Source organism: Bos grunniens, chromosome 10 (assembly GCF_055505025.1).
Source record: "Bos grunniens cultivar Pamir isolate PY7600 chromosome 10, Bosgru_T2T1.0, whole genome shotgun sequence".
Lineage (NCBI taxonomy): Eukaryota > Metazoa > Chordata > Mammalia > Artiodactyla > Bovidae > Bos > Bos grunniens.
In genome coordinates this window covers 52,205,450-52,228,244 of record NC_141174.1, presented here as the reverse complement: position 1 = coordinate 52,228,244, position 22,795 = coordinate 52,205,450, and the positions used below count along the sequence as shown (strand labels likewise).

General features: G+C 46.0%; 1 protein-coding gene across 3 annotated transcripts in view; it reads left to right on the top strand.

The window, feature by feature from the left end:
* Positions 1-22,479, top strand: part of MYO1E (myosin IE) — a 220,779-nt gene extending 198,300 nt beyond the window's left edge. For all 3 annotated transcript variants that reach the window (XM_086321233.1, XM_086321234.1, XM_086321232.1), the window contains 4 exons: positions 39-131; positions 3,010-3,211; positions 16,910-17,079; positions 21,439-22,479. In XM_086321233.1, coding sequence (XP_086177359.1) covers positions 39-131; positions 3,010-3,211; positions 16,910-17,079; positions 21,439-21,515 — 542 coding nt within the window. In that variant the 3' untranslated portion in view covers positions 21,516-22,479. The remainder of the gene's footprint in view (positions 1-38; positions 132-3,009; positions 3,212-16,909; positions 17,080-21,438) is intronic.
* Positions 22,480-22,795: the final 316 nt, after the last annotated feature.

Genomic DNA, 22,795 nt, shown 5'->3' with positions numbered 1-22,795 from the left:
AGCACTGATCTGAACCTTATCTTGCTGGCTTATTTCAGGTCCTACCCGAAGGAATACGATTCAAAGCAGAGATTATTCCAGCAGGACTCACAATGCCAACTACCCGATGAGAGCTGCCCCTCTGCCACCAGGTGAGCCTAGCATGCGCTGTAGGCGAGACCCAGATGAGTAAAATGCATCGAGGAAGAAACGCATTAGCCAACAGATGACAACATAGTAGCCAGCCATGAGCCGTTTCAGTGTCAGATGTCCTCCTCCCAACACGATGGCCCTATCTGTGACCCTAAAATTCACGGGACTTGTGTATGAACCAGTGAGACCACACTGTAGCTAAGTTAGCGATTTGCATTTCATTACCTGAAAGAATTACTTCCTTAGGAAAGGCTTCCTACATCAGTAATAGGAAGAAGAGTTCACTGCCCATGGCAACCAGAATGTCATCAGTTTTTAAGACGTAGAATGCTGCCTTAATGGAAACTGGAGTTTGCAGGTATAACCCCACCATCACTACCCAGCTCCAGCCAAACGTTGACAATGCTTTGCATCAGTTAACAGCTGAATGAAGAAACAGAAAGTCTTTATTCTTAGTCAAATAGGATCTAGGAGGTTGGCTCCAAAAAATAAAGTAATATCTGAGAGAATTGCAAAATTGATACCAAAAAATTTTTAGATCTTATGTTACATTTTTCTCATTGTTTAACTGATAAACATATAGCATGCAAGTCAAAATCCAAACCCAAATAAATGTAAGAGGTTTTGCCCTTTAAAATCTGTTTAGTACTGGAAGTGTGCTCTCTAAATTCACAAGTGTTTTTCCATCCCTCACAATTCTGTTAATAAGAAACTGCCTCCAGAAAGTTTGATGTTCATAAGTTTAGGGTTGTAGGTCTTAAAAGGGTCATCTTTGGACCACGCTTGACTCAGATCATGCCAGACAAGGCAATCTATTTGTAGCAGCACCCAAAATAAGCAGTAGGAAGCATTTCTTTAGTCTCCTGCCCTGGAATCGCATAGTGGCGTGCTTAAGTATGGACAACGGTGCCTATCAGTGAGAAGCCAATTCTCATCTCTCTTGGAGTCCCCATCCCGCCTGGCCCGGCTGTCTTTCCTCCTCTCTGCCTTTATTCTTAAAGAAAATCCAAGCACAAAAGAACCTAAGAGAACCATGTAGTATTGTGTTACTACTTATGCTCTAGCCACTCATGCAAAACCTTGGCCAGACCACCTGGAAAGTTCATTTGCCTCAACTACACTGGCCCGAGTCGCCTCAGACCAACTACCTGACCTTGAGCACAGCCCCCAACCTCTGTACATGACAGTTTCTTCATCAATAAAATGAGGCAATTAGACCCAAGTCCCTTATGTCAGTACTTATACTTTCTGTGGTGAAGGATCAAAGGCTAGGGGGTTTTTTTAGCTTTGGTTTCGTTTTTTGTGTTGTTTTTTTCCCTTAATTTTTAACCCATCACAAACTATACTTTTGTAAGATATAATAAAAACTACTAGGATTTTAAAAGCAATCAAAATACAAGCCAAAATTTCTTATTAGATTCAGCAGACATGATATATGTCTGTGAACATTTCTAAATGCTGGCTCTTAATTTCTGAACTTACAAGGGTAGCTAGTTCATGGGAGGCACAGAGCAGCCCATCTGTGGGACCTTCTTTGAGTGTCATGGCCCTAGAATATGTCCCACTCTGGATGCCCTTGGCTGTCCTTGGTGACTTGGGCAGCAAGTGGGGTCTCACCAAGCTCCTTGTTTATTTAATGAAGAAATTGACAGTCCATCCTAAAGGAGATCAGTCCTGAATATTCATTGGAAGGACTGATGCTGAAGCTGAAACTCCAATACTTTGGCCACCTGGTACGAAGAGCTGACTCATTTGAAAAGACCCTGATGCTGGGAAAGATTGAGGGCAGGAGGAGAAGGGAATGACAGAGGATGAGATGGTTGGATGGCATCACTGACTCAATGGACATGGGTTTGGGTGGACTCCGGGAGTTGGTGATGGACAGGGAAGCCTGGCATGCTGCAATTCATGGGATCGCAAAGAGGCGGACACAACTGAGCGACTGAACTGAACTGACATTCTGAAAGATCAAGTGTCTTGCTCAAGGTCAAGTAGCTATCAGAGGCAGGCTATAAACTAAGTGTCATCCCACTGGTACCGAAGAGTTGTTCTCTTAATTGGGATGGAAGAGGTTTTGTGGTGGGTGTGCCTTGGGGAGCCTTGTTCCCCTTCATTCTTGCCCAAACCTGTCAGTGAGAGAAGAGGAAAGGGCTTCTGCATCCATAACGCAGAACAACAGCTCCCCTTTCAGGCAAGGTGTGCGGTGTGGAGCGCAGCACCGTAATCCATCACTCACTGGATAGTGTGATCAGAGCAACAGCTCCCCTTTCAGGCAAGGTGTGCGGTGTGGAGCGCAGCACCGTAATCCATCACTCACCAGATAATGTGATCTTGACTAGGAGCAGTCATTTGACTAGGAGAGCTTGCTCTGTTCAGATTAATCCAACCAGTGGCCACATTTCCCCTGCCTGTGTGGACTCCTCTCTCCGTCTCCCATGACTGGCTCTCACAGAGTGCACCCAGGACTGACTCCTTGAAAAGGGATGTCCAGGTGTTTAAACAGCTGCCTGCCAGCCCTTTTGAATCATAACCTCGTCATTTTTCTTAGACCCAAAAATGTGCCTTCCAACTAGTCAGAAGCTTACCTTTCTTTGACTGTCGGCTTTGAAACCCTGAACATCTGGTAGTTCTAATGTCAAGTTCAACAAGCACACGTGAGAGTCTGCTGTGTTCCACACATTGCCAGGCAGTTTACGATGTCTTGGGTCTGTTCTTCACAATATATGATGTTAGCAGTTATGCCCTTAGATGAGGAAACTGAGGCCTGGCAAAGCTAAGTAACTTACTCTTGGCTAATAGAGGGGAAAAGTTTGAAGAGCCTTTTAGCACAGGATCAGAAATTTTCAGCTTTGTTTTCTTCTGTTTTCCTCTTTCTAGGATTGCATCAGAATGGAGTCATTAAAAACCAGTTTGTGCCATATCCCTATGCTGCTGGAAACCAGAGGTCAAATCAGAAGAGCCTGTACACGTCCATGGCACGCCCGCCTTTGCCACAGCAGCAGTCCATCGGCTCGGACCGAGCATCACAGGCGCTGGAGAGCTTGGATTTCCTCAAGGTCCCAGACCAGGGTGCTGCCGGGTAAGAGTGCCACCTCCTGTGAGTGAGCCTTGTGACCTCCATCTCCATCAGTCACACCAGGGTTCAAGAACTTGGGGCATCATCTGTGGATGATTCTCAAGATGAGTTTTGCACCCACATGTGGTCACCCAGCCTCATCCAGCCCCAGGGCTGTGAGGCTCTAGGTTGGCATCTCGAAAAGTACAGCCAAGTTGATGTCAAAGGCCTTATCCTGGAAACACTGGAAAAGGGGTTCCCTTCCACCCTGCAACTGAATCACTCTGTGACCTATTTTGTTCTCTGAGAGCAAAAATAGGTCCGTAAACACAGTGGCTCAAAGAGTCATTAGAAACATAAGGAGTACCATCCCAGCATTCTGTGAGGTGTAGATGTTTGTTTATGAATACAGGCTGTCAAAGCTTTAAAATAAGAGCCTGTCTGCCTTTCTAGAACAGAAGAGGGGAGGAAAGAAACCAGCTTTTTAGTTGAAAGAAGTAAAGATTCATGGAACTCTGTGCCGATAGAGTTATCAATAGGGGAAAAGGAGTTGGCTGTGTCCTGTGGAGTCACCGGCTGGCTTTAAGACAAGGGAGTGAACTCTGCCAGGAAGTAGATTTTGGCACTGATAAAAAACCATCCCAGTAGCCTAAAGATGAACTGCCCTAGGATGGAAGAAGCACCTTGTCCCTGGAAGTATTTAGTCACAGAGCAGATGGAAACCACGGACAGGAGTATTGTAAAGTGACTGTGTCATATACCAGAGAAGGGTGAGAATCCTGTCTCACCCCTGCTGATACTGGACCTGCTTCTTACCTTCTCTGGGCTGCATTTTGCTTATCTGTACACTGGTTTAATACCACCAAACTTGCAGCGTTGCTGGGAGGACTAGAGGGAGTTTAAATAAAACATCTACCATGGTTCCAGGCACGTAGCGGGCTGCTCGGTCAGCTGTAGCCTGATGATGGACATGGTGGCGCCGTGACGGTGGCGATGAAGCTGTTTTCGTCTCATGGTGGCCGAACTAGTGACTCTTTCCATTTGTTTTTAATTGGAGAATAACTGCTTCCCAGTGTCGTGCTGGTTTCTGCCGTACCACAGCGTGAATCAGCTCTGTGTGCACACATACCTCCTCCGCCTTGAGCCTCTGCCCCCTCGCCCCCAGCCCACCCGTCTAGGTCACCGCAGAGCGCCAGGCTCTGCTCCCTGTTCTGCGCGGCAGCTTCTAGCCAGCTGTCTGTCCCCTGCATGGGAGTGTATATATGTCAGCCCTGCTCTCCCAGTCCATCCCACTCTCTCTTTCCTCTGCTGTGCCCACAAGTTTTCCATTTTCTACATCTGCATCTCTATTCCTGCTCTGCAAATAGGTTCGTCAGTACCATTTTTCTAGATCCCATATATATGCATTAATAAGCAATGTTTGTCGTTCTCTTTCTGACTTACTTCACTCTGTATAACAAGCTCTAGGCTCATCTACCTCACTACAATGCAAATGTGTTCTTTTTATGGCTGAGTAGCATTCCACTGTATATATGTACCACAGCTTCTTCATCTGTTGATGTGAACTAGTGGCTTTTAAGGAATCTCTGACTCTTGGCAAGACTCTCTGACATGATCCTCAGTGGTGGGGAATAGTTCTCTCTGCTGAACCCCATAACGGGGCTGCTGCAGCCCACTCTTCCCCTCCCTCTTGCCCACCTCCATTGTCTAGTCTCTCCATGTCTGTAGAATGATAAAGAACTTTTGAGTGTGATCAGGAGACTCGTGTACAAACTAGAGCAGTGCTGGGTGAGAAGCAACAGCTCCTTCCTTTGGGCGGGGAGCCACCCATTCACCTGAGGCCTTGTTAAAGGCAACAGACTCTTAGGAACTTTCCTGGATCTCACCAGCTTCTCTCCTCACGTTCCTTTTCCCTGGCAAGTCTTCCCTCATGTGGGCTTCAGAGAGGAAAGCACTTTGGTTTTAAGTATGTATTTGTTTAGCTGTGCTGGCTCTTAATTTGGCGTGCAGGGTCTTGTGTCATGTAGGACCTGGTTCCCTGAGCAGGGGTTGGACCTGCGCCCCCTGCACTGGTAGCTTGGGGTCTTAGCCACGGGACCACCAGGGAAGTCCCAGCACCCTGGTTTTATACAAATGGCCATCAGGACAGTGGCCACCACTTTCTATTACATCTCTCCCTGCTCCCGCCACTCCTGCATATGTAGCTCTATCCCGCCAGTTCTCATGATCATAGTTCGCTTGATTGGCTTGGTCTAAAGAGGTGGTTCTCCCACTTTAACGTGCTCCAGAATCACCTGGAGAACTTACTGGCCCACTTCTGGCATTTCTGATTCAGTAGGACTGGGATGGGGCCCAAGAATTTACATTTCTAACAAGTTTTGAGTTGATGGTGATGCTGCTGATCCAGGGACCACATTTTGAAAACCACTTTTATCAAATCATTTTGATCAAAACTTCTATGTAAAGGTGAATTGAGGGGTGCTGTTGCAGCAACAGGATTCTTACTCCATAATCCAGACCTACTCTACTCAGATGGATGAAACGAAAATAATCAAACAAGCCTTCTTGGGCCCAGTTTGAGTTCCCAGAGTAGGCAGGGGATTAAAACCAGTCAGCAAAATGCACCAAATCCCTTAGCTCTGTCTGCTAGCTTCCTACTTGCTTTGGTTTTGGCAAGCAAAACCATCTTTCCAGGCTGCTTTGCAAGTTACAGACTTGCACACCAGCCAGCTGGGAGCATCTGTCAGCCAAAATGCAGGCAATTTAGGAACACTGTGTCTTAACCGAGGCTGCTCCCTTCCAGCCCGCAGCTGTTCTGTTCCCTATTTAAGTCTTGTCACACCTTTGCCACCTTTAAGCTTAAAGATCAGGCATACCTGATGCTATTTTGGCAGTGACTGTGAGGCTGGAAGGACGGAACCTTCACTCCCGTCTACTAGACAGTAAGATTTTCCTCTGTATAAAACTTGTGTATAAAACTCACATGAGGCACACTGAGTCCCACAGCTATAACATCTCAGCCAGCCTCCTCTTTGTACACTTAAATCTGCAGTGATGCAGATTCTTCCTTAAGTCATACCCTGATCAAACAGCTGAGCTTTTGCTTAGTATTTATTTTCTAAAACACATGAAGTCAAAGCTAAGATAATTTCTAATGTGGCCAAAGACCTTAGACAGGCATTTCAGGGCCCTTGTGATTACCTACATTTAACAGTTCTTCATTGCCAAGAAAACATGAGTTGCGTTTCCCGTGGGAGGTTGTTGAGCAAACAGGGAACTGTAGGGTGCCTAGCTGGTTCCTTTCCACAGAGACAGAAGTTCCTGTTTATATCACTGCCTCAAATGATGCCCTTGGATTTACCAACCTATAAAAGGGGGGTTACCTCTAGGTCTCCTTGGACTTTCAACTCCTAGGTTCATCTTTCCTTTCCCTCCCCCACCCCCAATGCACTTTAAAATTTTATTTATTTGGTTGCACTGGGTCTTGCTTGTGGCAAGAGGGATCCTCAAATCTTCATTGCAGCTTGTAGGATCTAGTTCCCTGACAGGGATCAAACCTGGGCCCCCTGCATTAACAGAATGGAGTCCCTGGACCACCAGGGAAGCCCCAATGCACTTTTCTTTATAGACATATTTAATATAAGCAGTCATTTCTTTTGGATCATGTAATGTGGATACAATCAAATGGTGTAATTAGCACCTCAAGTTAATTCAAGAAAGTCTTTGTCAGGTTATTTTGGGTTCAATCAGTTGGGTTCTGGGTTTTTGGGTATTTGCTTTTGGAGAGAGCATGAAACCTTCACTAAATTACCACCCCAAGTGGATCCTTTACCCTTGCCATGCCATGGTAGTTGTCATCATCATAATCATTATCCAGAAAACTAAAATATAGAAAGAATTATAATCTTATAGTCCCTTAGCATACCTTTTCAACAGTCTGTTTCAGGTTCAAAATCTGTCCTGATTCTCAGGAAAAGAGGACAGGTAACACAAGAGTCATATAAACATTTCATTCGCCAGGCTCTGCTCTGGCTTCATAGGAACACTTGATTTACCAATGAAATGTGCCTTATATTTTCCGTCCCGTAACTGAGATGTACATAATCCACCTCCAGTTCATTACTGGAAGCAGTAAAACCCAGACTGGAAATTTTTTTTTTTTTTTTCTGTTGGGCTTTTTAATCCTGTGGTCCATTTCAGGGGAGGACCACTTCAGGAAATTTCAAGATACTCCAGAGATGAATCCAACTGGAAGTTGGAAAAACAGAAAAATATTGAAAGTGCTCAGTGGTTGGGCTTCTGGCCATGCCACAAAAGAGAGATCGATTGAAAAATGTAAATGCTGCCTGGGTGTCTCCTGACAAGATTCTCCTAATGGAGTCATATTTTTCAAGGGGCTTAAAATTTCCAACAAGTGTCTAATAGCAATATTTCTTAACCCATAATCTACAGGAGCAGCAGCCATATCCTGGCCCAGGCAGACACGAAGCCTAGGAATTTCTGGCATCCATTCCCACATTTCCAGTAATGTTTATAGATTCAACCTTTTGGAACAGAGCATATTTTAAAGAGCCAATGAAATAAAATGCCATTATTTTCCTTCTTGGAATTTTAAGACATAAATTTCACATCTGCAGAACAAAGACGTGATACTTGAAAGCTCAATCCCAGCTCTCACTCGCACAGTGACATAGGCACAGCCAGGTGCCCCGGAGGTGTGAGGGCTACAGGGAAGTTCACGGAATGTGGCCTGGCCATTTGCAGGGAAGCCAGGTTCACAGTAGCCAAGGCTGGGTGTGAGTCCCAGGTCACTTGTTGACTATTGACTGAACCAGTGCCTTCTGTGTGCCACCTGCTGGGCACACGGATTGTCTCACTAATCACCAGCTGACAACCTCACGTGTATCACTTAATCTTCCCACACCTTGGTGTCCTCACCTGTATCATGCTGCTGCTGCTGCTGATCACTTCAGTCGTGTCCAACTCTGTGCGACCCCATAGATGGCAGCCCACCAGGCTCCCCCGTCCCTGGGATTCTCCAGGCAAGAACACTGGAGTGGGTTGCCATTTCCTTCTCCAATGCATGAAAGTGAAAAGTGAAAGTGAAGTCACTCAGTCGTGTCCGACTCTTCGAGACTCCATGGACTACAGCCCACCAGGCTCCTCCGTCCATGGCTCATAGAGCCAGTTAATAGAAATTTAAAGCCCATTCATGGTTTTGTGAAGATTAAATAAGGGCTCTGTAAAGCAAAAAGCACAGTGCCACTTGGAAGTTTATTTGTATTTTTTTGGGCTCCATTGGGTCTTCGTTGCTGCGTGCAGGCTTTCTCTGGTTGCGGTAAGGGGGGGATGCTCTCCAGCTGCGGTGCACTGGCTTCTCATTGCAGTGGTTTCTTTTGCTGCAGAACACAGGCTCTAGGGTGCGTGAACTCAGTAGTTGTGGCGGCACACAGGCTTAGAAGCCCCAAGACATGTAGCATCTTCCTGGACCAGGGATTGAGCCTGTGTCCCCTGCATTGGCAGGTGGATCTTAACCACTGGACCACCAGTAAAGTCCTATTTATGTTTATTTTATGACTGTTATTCATGTGATTTGGTCTTACAGAGAAATATTAATATTCTACCAAGATTGAAAAGTGGGTGTTCCCTGGCCCAGTGGCTTTATCCACAAGAACTCAAACCTCTGGCCTGCATAGAGCTCTAGACTACGGAGGGGCTAAGCTTCAGGAATTGCTGTCTTTAATGGGGATGGGGGGGCGGGTGATGGGGCAACCTAGGGAAGCCAAGACAAGGGGACTAGTCAGGGAGACAACCTCTCTCACTCCCCCTTCTCTGACCATCGCACATGTAAAGCCCTGCTGCTCTCTGGTCTCAGACCACAAGCAGAACAAAGCTGAGAGGTTATACTGTAGTAGATACTAGCTGCGTTTCAATAACGGAAATAAAATCCAAAATTCCTTCTTGTGCTATGCTGTTCTACAGTCTTTGTCGAGTTAACCCTCCTTTGCTCCAATCACCGTAACAACTCACATCCCATGAAGAGTGTGAACCGTCCCTGTCTCTGTGTCATTGATGTCACTTGGTGTTGTGTGCTCTTGTGGGCTTCTGGCCCCTTGTGAGGTTGGACAGCTGTCTGTAAGGGCTCATCGGTCCATCAGCATCCGGTGTCTCAGGGCATAGCACCTCTTGGCCTCCCCAGGCACTGAAACAGGCAGGTTTTCACAAAGCCAACTGGGTGTGATGTGCCTCATTACTCAGGAAACTTTGTGGTGTGGGTTATGCTGTGACTGCTTTAGATGTCTAACACCCTACTCAGAAAAAGACCTGATGTAAAAGCAAGGTGCTGTGAACAAGTTTCTTCATGTGTTGGTTTTTTTAATGAAGGATAAGCACAGTAAAGTGTAAATGTGTACAGTCCCTTGGTATCCACCAGAGATTAGTTCCCTCACACACACACACACACACCCCAGATATAAAAATCCATGCATACTGAAGTCACTTATATAATATGGCATGGTATTTGCAAAGGCTTCCCTGGTGGCTCAGTGGTAAAGAATCTGCCTGCAACGCAGGAGATGCGGGTTTGATCCCTGGGTCAGGAAGATGCCCTGGGGAAGGAAATGGCCACCCACTCCAGTATTCTTGCCTGGAAAATCTCATGGACAGAGGAGCCTGACAGGCTGCCTACATCTCCTTGTTCAATTATCTGTGGTCCATAAGAAATATACTTACTATAACTTCCCAGGTGGCTTAGTAGTAAAGAATCCACCTGCCAATGCAGGAGACTCAGGAGACACAGATTCTATCCCTGGATCAGGAAGATCCCTTGGAGTAGGAAATGGCAACCCACTCTGGTAGTCTCGCCTGGAAAATTCTATGGACAGAGGAGCCTGGCGGTCTACAGTCCAGGGGATTGCAGAAAGTTGGACATGACTGAGTGAGCCTGCACATGGTATTTGCATATAACCTATGCATATTCTCCTGTGTACTTTAAATCATCTCTGGGTGGCCTGTAATACTGAATACAATGTAAATGTTATGTAAATAGTTGCCCTGCCCAGCAAATTCAAGTTTTGCTTTTCAGAACTTTCTGGAATTTTTTTTCCAAATATTTTCAACCTACAGTTGATTGTATCTGCATCTGGAACGCAGAACTCCTGGGTGTGAAGTGCGGACTCTACAGATTACACTGAAATGATGGGTCACATGGTAACAGCAAAGCTACTTTACATTGTGCCAGAGTTACATGTAATGAAACAAGCGGGTTTGCTCCGTGGTGTGGAGTTTTATAACTGCATACAAATCTGCACACGGTGAACCTTTTTATTATTGAAATGGCAATAGGAAAAATAACTGTCGTTTTGATTCAGAAATTCTTGCTCCAACCCCCGTTATCCTAGTAACACAGTTTTCAATCATGTGAGGTTTAATTGGAATACAAATATCAAAATATGAGCACTACCAAAAACTATCTAAATATTGCATTGTTGTTGTTTCGTCATTCAGTTGTGTCCAACTCTTTGAGACCCTGTGGACTGTAGCCCGCCAGGCTCCTCTGTCCATAGGATTCTCCATGTAAGAATACTGGAGTGGGTTGCCATTTCCTTCTCTAGGGAATCTTCCCAACCCAGGGATTGAACCTGCATCTCTTGGGTCTCCTGCATTGGCAGGCAGATCCTTTACCGCTGAGCCAGCAGGGAAGCCCCATAAAATCCTGCATATCCATTGTAAAATAAAACTAGTCTAAGTGCTTTCAGACGAGTAAAAGTGAGTTATTATGAGGGACAGTGGTATGCTCTGAAAGACTAGACAGGCAGAGCCGTATCATTTGTTAGTTTCCGCTCTCTATGTGGCCGATTTCAAGCTACCACGGTGACTCCCCCACTGGTCCCAGAGCTGGGAGGAGATGCAATCTCCCACCGTCATGTAGGCAGCAGACATTAATAGCATGGATAGATGTAAAATGTGGTAAAATAATTAGGGAGGGTCAAATGATGAGTATTTGTTGCCTTTGCTTTTAACTTACTCGGTTAGATGTATTTTTATTTCATCTTTGTTGTTCAGTCACTCAGTCATGTCCGACTCTTTGCAACCCCATGTCCTTCACTGTCTCCTGGAGTTTGCTCAAACTCATGTCCATTGAGTCCAGCCATCTCATCCTCTTTCGCCCCCTTCCTCCTCATGCCCTCAATCATTTCCAGCATTAGGGTCTTTTCCAATGAGTCGGCTCTCCGAATCAGGTGGCCAAAGTATTGGAGTTTCAGCATCAGTCCTTCCAGTGAATATTCAGGTTGATTTCCTTTAGGATTGACTGGTTTGATCTCCTTGCTATCCAAGGGACTTTCAAGTCTTCTCCAACACCACAGATTTCATCTTTAACGATGCTTTAACAACTGACCCACAAAATTTCTGAAAGTGTGACAGCCTGCTCTCACAGGCTGGGTTGAGGCCAGTTCCTGCACCCTGGGCACGAGGGTCTTGTTTGCTAGGTAAGAAAGTCTGAGTCCCTTTTTCATGACTGTGAGAGGTGTCCTTAATTTCTGGTAGCGGGTAGAAAGGAGCTGTCATCTCCTCGTTATTGACTGCACAGGATCGCCACCTAGTGGTGGAAGGAGATAGTCTGAGTTGAAGGCTGAGTCTGTCCAACCAAGCCAGGAAAATGGCTGTTCCGACTGATGTGTGTGATGGTTTCCAGGTCCGCACTGCAGTGAGTAAAGAGCCAGGGATCACCCCATCGGGGCAGGTGTCCTGTGTTCCGTGGTAGGTCTCACAGTAGAGATCTTAAAAGCACTCTGGAAAGCCGTCTTAGAATTAGGAAAAGGGCCTGGGCCATTGCCAGAATTCCCTCTTTTTAACCCATGAAGATAGATCCCTAAAGATGTGAAGCAATGGATCCAAGTCATGTGCCAGCCAGTGTCAGAACTGGGCCTCAAACCTAGTGCACTGACTCCAATTCAAGCCACAGTCCCTAATACTGCTCCTGCAGGACGTGCAGATTGAGGCCACACAGTCCTCCTGGGCCTGACACCAGGTCCAGGGATCACCGTGGTGAGAACAGCCACCTGCATGGACTCTGCTGTCCTGCTAGGGAGACAGGTAGCCCAGGCCCCCATCCCCAGTGCACCACCCCCTGCTCAGAGCAGGCACAGGCTACCAGAGGGTGCTGCAGGGGCTGAAACAAGATCCAAAGGCTGAGCAGGAATTAGCAGTGCTCTGTGTGGGCTGGGGAGCATGGGGCCAGAAAAATCAGTGTGGCTGGAGTTCTGGGAGCCTGCTGCATATGTATCATGCCATTCACTGATGAAGCCAGCAGGAAATTCCAGGAACCCACGTCAGTGATCTCGTGGGAGTGTTGTGACGCTAAATGAAGCAACATTTGAAAATGCCCAGCACAGTGTCTTGCCCAGAGCTCCAGGCAGGGGTTCCCAGACCACACCCCCTCTGTTGACACTCACAAGAAGAGCGAGGACATGCTTAGATATGAGAATAAGACACAAGTGACCAGAGAGGAGGAGGGCTCACTTGGCGAAAGTGCTGCCCGACTGGATAGCTGTCCCCTCTCCTGGTTACAGAGGACATATAAACAGGAAAGAGCCAGACAGTGGTGACATTGGGATTGCCTAAACAGCCCCTTTCCTGATGCAGAATGCTGAGTTGTTCTCCGCCCCCATGTCCTTTCCCCATCAAACACAGCCCACCTCGTCGATACTGCTACTCCCCAGCAAACAGTCCCCCATTTCAGAGCTACCTGGAATCTCCCCCTCCCAACTGTGGAGCACTGTGAGCCTCATTCAGCCAAGAGATACACACCAGATGACCTTACACTGCATGGTAGCCGTCGTCCAGGGCCTGGGACAATCAAGCCAATGTCCACTGTACACAAGAACCCAAAGCCCCAGTAATCCCTGAGGTTTTACTTTGACTTATGCTGAGGAAGTAGGCTCTGATGGCTTGGAATCAAAGACCACACAGAGGCTGTGTTCACACAGGTGTTTAAATGGTCCTCCATCCCCTCCTCCACTGTGTCCCAGTTCCTGGGTGGGACACCCAGCAGCTGCTTGTACACAAGCTGGCTGAGCTGACTCTGGGTATCAGGAGTACACTGCAGAGCCCAGGGGGGCCCATGCAATTTACTTATTTTAAAAATATTTTTTATGCAAGTATCTTTTAAAGAAGTGTTTATGTATGGCTGTGCTGGGTCTGCGTTGCTGTGCGGGCTTTCTCTAGTGGCTGCGCGCAGGGGCTACTCTCTAGTTGCCGTGCGCAGGCTTCTCGTCGCACTGGCTTCACTTGTTGTGCAGCACCGGCTCAAGGGCATGAGGGCTTCAGTAATTATGGAGCAGACTCCAGAGCACAGGCTCAGTAGTTGTGGCACTCTGGCTTAGCTGCCCAGTGGCATGTGGGATCTTCTCCGAACAGGAGTCAAACCCGTGTCCCCTGCATTGCAAGGCAGATTCTTAACCACTGGACCACCAGGGAAGCCCCTTACTTTTTTAATTTTTGAGTCAGCTTTCTTAAGATATAATTTACATACCATAACATCAACCCATTCAAAATACAGTTTACCAGCTTTTAGTATAGTCAGGGGTATGCAACAATCATCATAATCTAATTTGGGAAGATTTGGGTTATCCCAGAGGGAAACCTTCTCCTTAAGCAGTCATCCCTCCCTCCTCTGGCCCTCAGCAACCACTAGTCTACTGTCAGGATAGTTTTTTCTGGACATTTCATGTAAATAGAATCATCCTTCTTTTGTTAAATTTACTCCTAAGTAATATTCTCTTTGTGTATTGTAACTGGAATTGTCTTCTCAGTTCCTTTTCTAGATTGCTCATTGCTAGTTCATAGAAGTATAGCTGAATTTTGTATATTGATCTTGTGTTCTATAGTCTTTCTGAATCTTTTTATTCTAGTGGTATTTTTTTTTAGCATATTCCTTGGGCTCTTCTATGTGTAAGCTCATCTCATCTGCAAATAGAGGTATTTTCCACTTCTTTTCCAATCTGTATGCCTTTCATTTTTCTTGACTAATTGCCCTGGCTGTAGAGCCTCCAGTGCGTATCAATGAGCTGACATCTCTTGTTTTGTTCCTGATCTTAGGGGGGAAAGTACATTTGTCACCAGCAAATAGGATGTAGACTAAGAGTATGTGGACAGGGGTCCTAAACCCAGCCAGGGCCCGGACCGCATGGAGAGAGGTAGGAAGATGCCAGTGTGGCCTGCAGCGGGATGAGAGGCTTGGAGCAAGTGGGGCCGCACCTGGCAGGGACTTCGTAAGCCAAGGGCAGGAGGAAGCTGTTAGAAGGATCAGTGAAGAGTGAGGTAAACTGATAACACACTGAGCTGATGTTCAGGGAGCCTTGAAAGAAAGCAACGGGCAGGAGTGGCATGAAGGGGAGGAGCTGGGTGACCTCAGCCAAAGCTGGAGGCAGGTGGGCAGAGGAGCAAGGAGGGAGACTCCTGGGAAGGCTGCAGGCAGGCTGGCCCTTCTTTTCAGAGAGTCACCCAGCTTTGCCTCTATGCTAAGAGGGCCCCCTGCCCAGAGAATGCACCCAAGTCCCAGTACTCTTGGGCTCCAGACACCCCAACCACCTGCATTAATGGTGCTGGGTTTTTCCCCATGGACAAAAAAGAGGCCTGCTCTCTATCTATGAATGGTGAGTGTGTGTGTGTGCACGTGTGTGCATAAGCGCACATCCCCTCCCAGCCCCACTCCCTGGAGGTGCCAGACTGCAGGCTTCCTCCCGCCCAGGGTGTTCTAAATGCACCCCCACCCCCCATTCCTTGTTGCTGGGAAGTCAGATGACTTCTGGTATCCAGGCTAATGGCTCTTATTAACCAAATGCTGACACATCTCTAATATATAGGTTACTTAATTAAAAACCTGCTTATCCAGCCAGCCTGCTTTCTCAAGCAGGTGATGGGGATTTCCAAGACTAGGAAGGAAATGATGTCATGCTAACGATCTATACGATGTCTTTCCTCTTCCATAAAAGTGCCTTGTAGGGGTAGGAAGGTGGGCATGGGGGTTGATGTGAGAAGAGTGGAGCCTGAGTTACCTTGGCGTTTGCTCCCTTCTACACAGGGAGTCCCAGGAAGCACTCAAGGAACACTACCCCTGCTGGGGACAGCTAGCAGCCAGTACCCCCCTACCCTTGGCCACCCCCTCATGATCTGACTTGCTCGTCAGCACCCCGTAGCATCTGTTGTCACAGGACCTCAGCGAGGACAGTGAGGCTCTGGCCTCTTCAGAACACTGCTCAAAACTGGGTGTGCTTTTTCTCTCCAGAACTCAGGCCCCAGGAAGTACCCTCCCTTTTCCTCCGCCCTCCCACAGGTGTTAACAGGCCCGGCCAGACCTAACAGCCAGCCCCACTGTGTTGAGTTCAGTCCGGCCCCTCTTAGAAGAAGTCTTAAGTTTCTTTCAGAAGCAAATGAACATAGGCTTCACTTTAGTTAGTCCTTAAAGGGGCAAGGGGGTGTTTGCTCTATTTGTTTCCTAAATGCATTCTCTAAATGCTTTTGATGAACATATTTAATAAAGGGTTATTCCAGACATGTTTCAAGATCTCACTAACTAGGACCATGCCTTTAAGGCAAGGTATGAATGGTGACTGGAGGAAGCATAGTTTGTAGAAGGAATACATTTAAAGCTAGAAGACATTTAAATACATTTAAAACTGGATTAGGGCCTGAGCACCAGAGACATTTTTGATGCTCATCACCAGGTAGAGGAGGTGGCACTGGCATCTGTGGGGTAAAGGCGAGGGATGTTTAACCCCCTGCAGGACACAGGGTACCCCCCGCAACAAAGGATCTGGACACCCACAGCGTCAGGAGTGCTGATGTTGAGACGTTACTTTGGATAAATTTTCTGCACAAACAAGAACATTCATTCCTAGCAGCATTTTTCTGTAATGAAACTGGAATTATCTCAAATGATCATCAAGAGTAGACTGGACAAGTAAATGGTGACATATTCATGGAATGGAATAGTAAATATAAAGCCATGAGAATGAATGAGTCAGAACTACATGCACCAACAGTGCTCATCTCAAAAATGGAACGAGGGTGGGAATTCCCTGGGGGCCCAGCGGTTAGCACTTGGTGCTTTCACTGCCGTGGCCTGGATTCAGTCTCTGGTCAGGGAACTAAGGTCCTGCAAGCTGTGCACCATGGCTGGGGGTGGAAAATGGAGCAAGTTATAGCAGCGTGTGATTTTACACAGTTAAACAGGTAAACTACGCCTATTGTTTAGGGATACTTATGTGCATGGTAAAACTACAAAGCAAAGCAGAATTATTAATATAAAATGCAAGCTAGGGATTCATTCTGGGAGGGCTTGCAGTTGAAAGGAGGCACCTGTAGGCTTCCGTGGCAGAGTTCTGATTTCACAGTTGGGGGTGAGGGGAGTACATACGTGGCTGTCATATTATCATTTAGATATGTAAATATGTTTTATAAACTTGTCTTACATATTTCCTTTTATGCTGGGAACACAGCAACAGCAGCTAATGTATATGCAGAATTAACTACGTGCTTTTGCACTGACCTTGTCAGGAAGGGTGTTTTATCCTCCAAGAAAGTTTAGAGGTTGACATGTCCTTCTAAGGACGGGGCTAGATTTGAACTTGAGCAGTGTTGGCTCCAGGCTCCAAACCAGCGCACAGTGCTCCTGCTTCCTCTTGGGTCCCACCTCACCCGCCTCCACTCTCTCCACAGGGCCCGGAGACAGACAACCAGCCGGCCTCCCCCAGCGGGGGGCAGACCCAAGCCCCAGCCCAAGCCCAAGCCTCAGGTGCCACAGTGCAAGGCTCTGTATGCCTATGATGCTCAGGACACGGATGAACTCAGCTTCAATGCCAATGACATTATTGATATTATCAAAGAAGGTAAGTGCACGGCTGGCTGGGATAGGCTCAAAGAGCAGACAGTCACAAGGCTATAAAAACTAGTTTAAATGTGAATGGAATTTATGGGCTCCTCTAACTGAAATCTGAAGAGGTAGGTCAGGCTTCAGGCTGATTGAACTGGAATTAAACTCCAGCTTAATTTTTCAATACTTCTGTCAGCTCTGCTCTCTCCTTTGTATTTCTTCCCTTCTCTGGCTGTTTTTCCTCATGGTAGCAAAAAGACTGCATCACTTATAGGCCAAGAGATCAAACCACGTCTAAAATCCATTTTGCTTCTGAAACTTCTTCTCTTAGCCACTGGATAGAAAGCCTAGGTTTCACTCTGATTGGACCAAAGTGGTCATGTGCCCATTCCTGAATCAGTCGCTGTAGCAAAGCAAATGCTGTACCCTAAGTGGGCTAGACCTGGTGGGGATTGCCCTGGGAAGTGGTAGGTAGGTCTAGCCCACCCCGATTTCATGGCCTCTCATACTGAAGGTAGATGGAATAGAATCCAGGGAGACAACCTATTACATCCACTATAAAAATGGTCTGGTCTGTGGGCGCAGCTGAATACTTTATTAATTTGGTAGAGAAGATATGTTAGCACAAACATTACTGCTTATGGAAGCATGAAAAACAAAGATCACTCCTAACTTAGGATGTTAGAAAAAGCACCCTGATGGGAATGACATCTGTGATGAGGGCGGGGTGGGGGGTGGGTCACAGAGAGAGGAGCCTTGGAGGCTAGAAAGAGCAGGCCATTTTAGGAAAATGAGCTGACACTTGACCCCGGTGAGGAACCCCCAAGGAGATGAAATGAAGCCAGAGTGGCCTTGTCACGGAAGCCCTGGGTGCCAGGCTTAAGTTGTCAAGACAGAGCAGAGCCATCCAAGGTGTAGGGGCAGAGCAACGACAATCTGAGTGGACGGTGGTTCCCCGGCAGGGGCCGCTTTCCGGAAGAGGTGGCCAATTCTCACTCCCAGGAGAACTCTAGGTCCCCAGACCAAAGTCCTTCTAAGCAGCCTCTGGGTGCTATTTTTAATCTCCTTTTAACCACCTGGTTTTCTACAGGTGTTAATATTTTAAGCCATTTAATAGTCTTCAAAAAGTTGGAATAAAAATAAGTATTGAAATGAACTTTTAGTAACACAAGCAGGGTTTTTATCACCAGCATTGTTCAGCAAAAATATGGGAAATAACCTAATATCCAGTGACAGGGATTAGTTAAATAAGCTTTGCCATATCCACTCAGTGAACTTGGATGCAAACATTTTTGTGTTAATGATGCAGAAGTACAGTACATTTATTGAAATGGAAAAATCTTCATGAAGAAAAGGAAAAATTAGAGGCTGAACTAGTCTCATTTTTTTTTAAATATAAAACACATGGAATAGAAAAAATTTTTTAATGTTTTCAAAAGTAGAAAATGTTATAGTGTTCCCTTAAGAGTTGAACTTCTTTTCAGTATTACTTTCTTTTCATTTCTCAATATTTTCAAAGTTTTCTAGAAATAACACTGCTGCTACTGCCGCTGCTAAGTCGCTTCAGTCATGTCCGACTCTGTGCGACCCCATAGACGGCAGCCCACCAGGCTCCCCCGTCTCTGGGATTCTCCAGGCAAGAACACTGGAGTGGGGTGCCATTGCCTTCTCCGTAAGAAATAACACATGGGTATAATTAAAACAATTATATATTTGTGTAAAATATAGAGTCCTAAAAGTTATCAAAACACGCTATAAAGTATTGCTTTACTTTAAACAGTGTGGTGTGAGTGCAGGAATTGACATATGGATACAAGGGATAGAACAGCATCCAGAAACAGACCCCTGTGTGTGTAGGTATTTAATAGACGATAAATGTGGCACTTGAAATCAGGGGAAAGGATAGAGTCACTTTCCATTTTGAAAAGAAAGTTTGCTGTATGCTTCATATACAAAATAAATACCAGATGAATTAAAGATCTGAAAATGTATGACTAAACTATAAGTCTTAGAAGGAAACCTAGAATATTAATCTTTGGGTGAGAAAAATCTTCCTATGGAAGATGTCAAACTCAAAAACCATATAGGGTTTAACCTCATAAAAAGGCTGCATTGAAACCTACGTGGTGAATAGTACTGGGAAAGTTAAATGATAGAAAATAGACTAGGAAAAAAAAATGTTTTACGTATATAAATAACTCCTCTATGAAACAGTGAAGCCCCAGAGTGGACAAAGGCTATCAGGGCAATCAGTGCACGGCAGAGCCTCCTGTGATGTCAGCAAAGACTAAAATGTGAGAGAATCCACCACATTCCCTTATCCAAATCCTTTGAGTAAACTGAGGTTCAGAAATCAGAGCTTTTGTAAAGTTAATAATGGAGTATATATAAACATCATGTAATATATATACACATCATGTGGTATATAACACCCCTTCAAGTTCCCAGGGCAACAGCTTAGATCAGCCAGTTTCTGCTGTGGAAACTAAGAGCCTTCATGCTCAAAGACATCATAAACAAGCCCATGTCAGTTCAGGTCAAGTTTGGCCATCAGATGGGTTATAGAAAACTTTCAATTTTTAGAACTTTCTGGATTTTGTCACTGCAAATAAAGTATGGAGTGTAATGTCTGTGTTTAGTCAGGGAAATAGGTACCTTCTTTCACTATTTACTGCTGAAATAGGCTTTGGGGAAGGAAATTTAACAGTATTTATCAAAATTGTTACTTTGGATTTATATATTAACCCCTTCCCCCAAGGTCAGTTACAAATAAATTAATACTTACATGCATAAAAGAAATACAGAAGTCCTTGATGTAAGTATAGGAGAGTTTTCTTTTCTTAATAGTGTCAGTGTGGGAAAGGATTTCTAAAAGTAATAGAAAACTAAGACTGTAAAATAATCATTTGATTCAATTGCTCAAATACTATGTCAGAGTTAATAAAAGTGGGAAGAAGGACATTTGTAACTCATGTGACAGATTCACTAGTATATAAAAAACTAATCAACAAGAGGCCAACATGAAATAAAATTAAGCAAGTGATATGAACAGTGGGCATATCTATAGAATACAGAAGCTCTTTATATACAGATGTGAAATGATCTTTAGTCTGTATTACTAAGGTTAAACTATAGAACACAATAGTATGCTATCGTTTATATACAAAAGGTTGTTGGCTTTTTAACAAATACTTGCCTTTGTAGACGTGAACTATATCTCTGGAAGAAAGTGCAATAGGCAATGCTGCTGGCCCAGACGGTAAAGGAGCTGCCTGTAATGGAGGAGACCTGGGTTTAACCCCTGGGTTGGGAAGATCCCCTGGGGAAGGGAATGGCAACCCACTCCAGTATTCTTGCCTAGAGAATCCCATGGGCAGAAGAGCCTGGCAGGCTACAGTCCATGGGGTCGCAAACAGTCGGACACGAATGAGCGACTAACACTTTCACTGTCATTTGTATACAAAAGGCCGTTTGTTTTTTTTTTTTAATAAATACTTGCCTTTATAGACATGAACTATCTCTGGAAGAAAGTGCAAGAAATAGGTAATACTGCTTGCCCTCCAAGAAGGGATCTAGGTGGCTGGATTCACTGTTAATACTTCCACGTGCACTTTCAAAAGTACAAAAGGACAATCTATCACAAAAAGTAAACTAAATTTTCTTAAAGGATAATAGAAGGTCCATATTCTTTGTTCCAAGAATCTATCCTATAGTTCTACTTGCACATGGGCATAAAGATATATGTATGGACATTTATTACATTAACAGCAAAAAATAAGAGAATGGCTATGCAAATTTTGGTTTACGATGCAGCTGTTTAAAAAATGAGATGCAGTCATGGAAAGATGATTGAGTACTGAAAAGCAAGATGCAGAAGAGTAAGATCTAGAATGACCTATCTAAAATGAATGTGTGTTTATAATCACAGAAAAAGGTCTAGAAGAATATATATCAAATACTTATTACTGGTGAGGGACTGGGATTAAGCTGGGAAGTAAGGATGGTGAAGTGGTACAGATCAGTTCTCCCAGAAAGATGGTGAGGTGGAGTAAGGTGTGTGAAAGGTGAGTCGGGAAAGAAAAGGCGGGGGGGGACGCAGGATTAGTCATCAGACCACAAGCCAACCTCACAGTCTGCCAGCCCAGCAGCTGGCCCGTCTCACAGGCAGGAAGATCCCACAGGGCCAACCACTAGAGATGGGCAGGGAAACCTCACAACTGGGCAGTGGGTTCTTCTGGAAGGGGGCCTGTGAGGCACATCTGCACGTCTGATTTTCATTAAAAGAACATGGATGGGGCCTAGTCTCCTCTGCCTGTGGGTGCACCTATGGGAGCAGAGGCCCCAACTCACCTTCACGATCTCTGTGTCCCCACAGATCCTTCTGGCTGGTGGACGGGGAGACTGCGTGGCAAACAGGGCCTGTTCCCCAACAACTACGTGACCAAGATCTGAGGCGCGGAGACTCCGACGCTAGGGAGGAAGGAGCTTCAGGCACACGTGGGAGGGGACGTGTGGGGGCCCTCCTCCCGATCCATCGCAAGCAGCTGCTTCTGCGAGGCCTGGAGCCCCTCAAGCCCCCTGCCCGTGGAGGACTTCACAGAGCTGGGTTGGAGACAGGGAGTGTCACTCCACAGGATCCCAGGAGGGCAAAACAAGCACCCACTAAGATTTATTTATTCTATTTAAACCTGGTGAGAGGACCAGCGAGGTCCACGCAGACCTTGCCAGCTCTATCGAAACAGCACCTGCGCGCTTACCAGGCCCAGGGGAACGGCCATGGTGGCCGCTGACAAGTGCCTTTAGTTGAAGCACATCTCTCTCATCCCTCTCTTCATTACCTGACATGCGCATTCCTGCCACCTGCCCTCAGAGGGGACCCACTCTGCAGGCGCAGGGGGTGGGGTGGGGGAGGGAGGGGGGCTTGGCGGGAGCAGGCACTTCCCATGCAGATGCCAAGGGCCCGCTGAGCCCACAGGAGCATGGGTGCTGCTGATTTTGCCAGGCAGGCTCTCTCTGGGTCTTCAGTTGGTATGTGGCTGGCCCATGTTGGTTTTCGTGTTTAATGCTGTACCTATTATGAGAAGAATCTTTTTTTTTTTTTCAAGCTGTACATTTATAAAAAAAAACAACAACAGATCATATACTGTATATATAAAAATCTCAAGATGGTAGAAACATGTATGAATGTACCAAGTAGTATCCCACTGTACTTATTCTTAAGATAGGTTTTATGACAAGACTCACACCAGGTACTTACAGATGTGCACTACTCCTTTCTGACTATAGAACCATCAGTGTTACTGCTTCCTCAGTCCCTGCACACCCTTCCCAGCCCTCGCCTGTTGGGAGTTCTCCTCTGCTCCCCCACTCCGTGTCTCCTCCCCTGAGCTCCAAAATAAAGGAATCAGTGAACCACCTTGCTCTTTCATGACCTGTGTCTGGGTTGTGTCCACCCCCACAAGAGAAGGTATGTTCAGGGCCTAAACGCCAGCACCTTACTTGGAAATCGGGTCTTTACAGAGGTGACTGAGTTAAAATGGGGTCATCAGCAGGGCCCCTAATCCAATAAAACTACCATCCTGATAAAAAGAGGAGATTTAGACACAGATCAACACAGAGAGAGGGAGAAGATGAGCAAAGAGTCAGCCACCTACAAGCCAAGGGAGAGGGCCTGGAACAGAGCCTCGGAGTCCCCAGAGGAGACCAGACCTGCCAACACCTGCATCATGGGC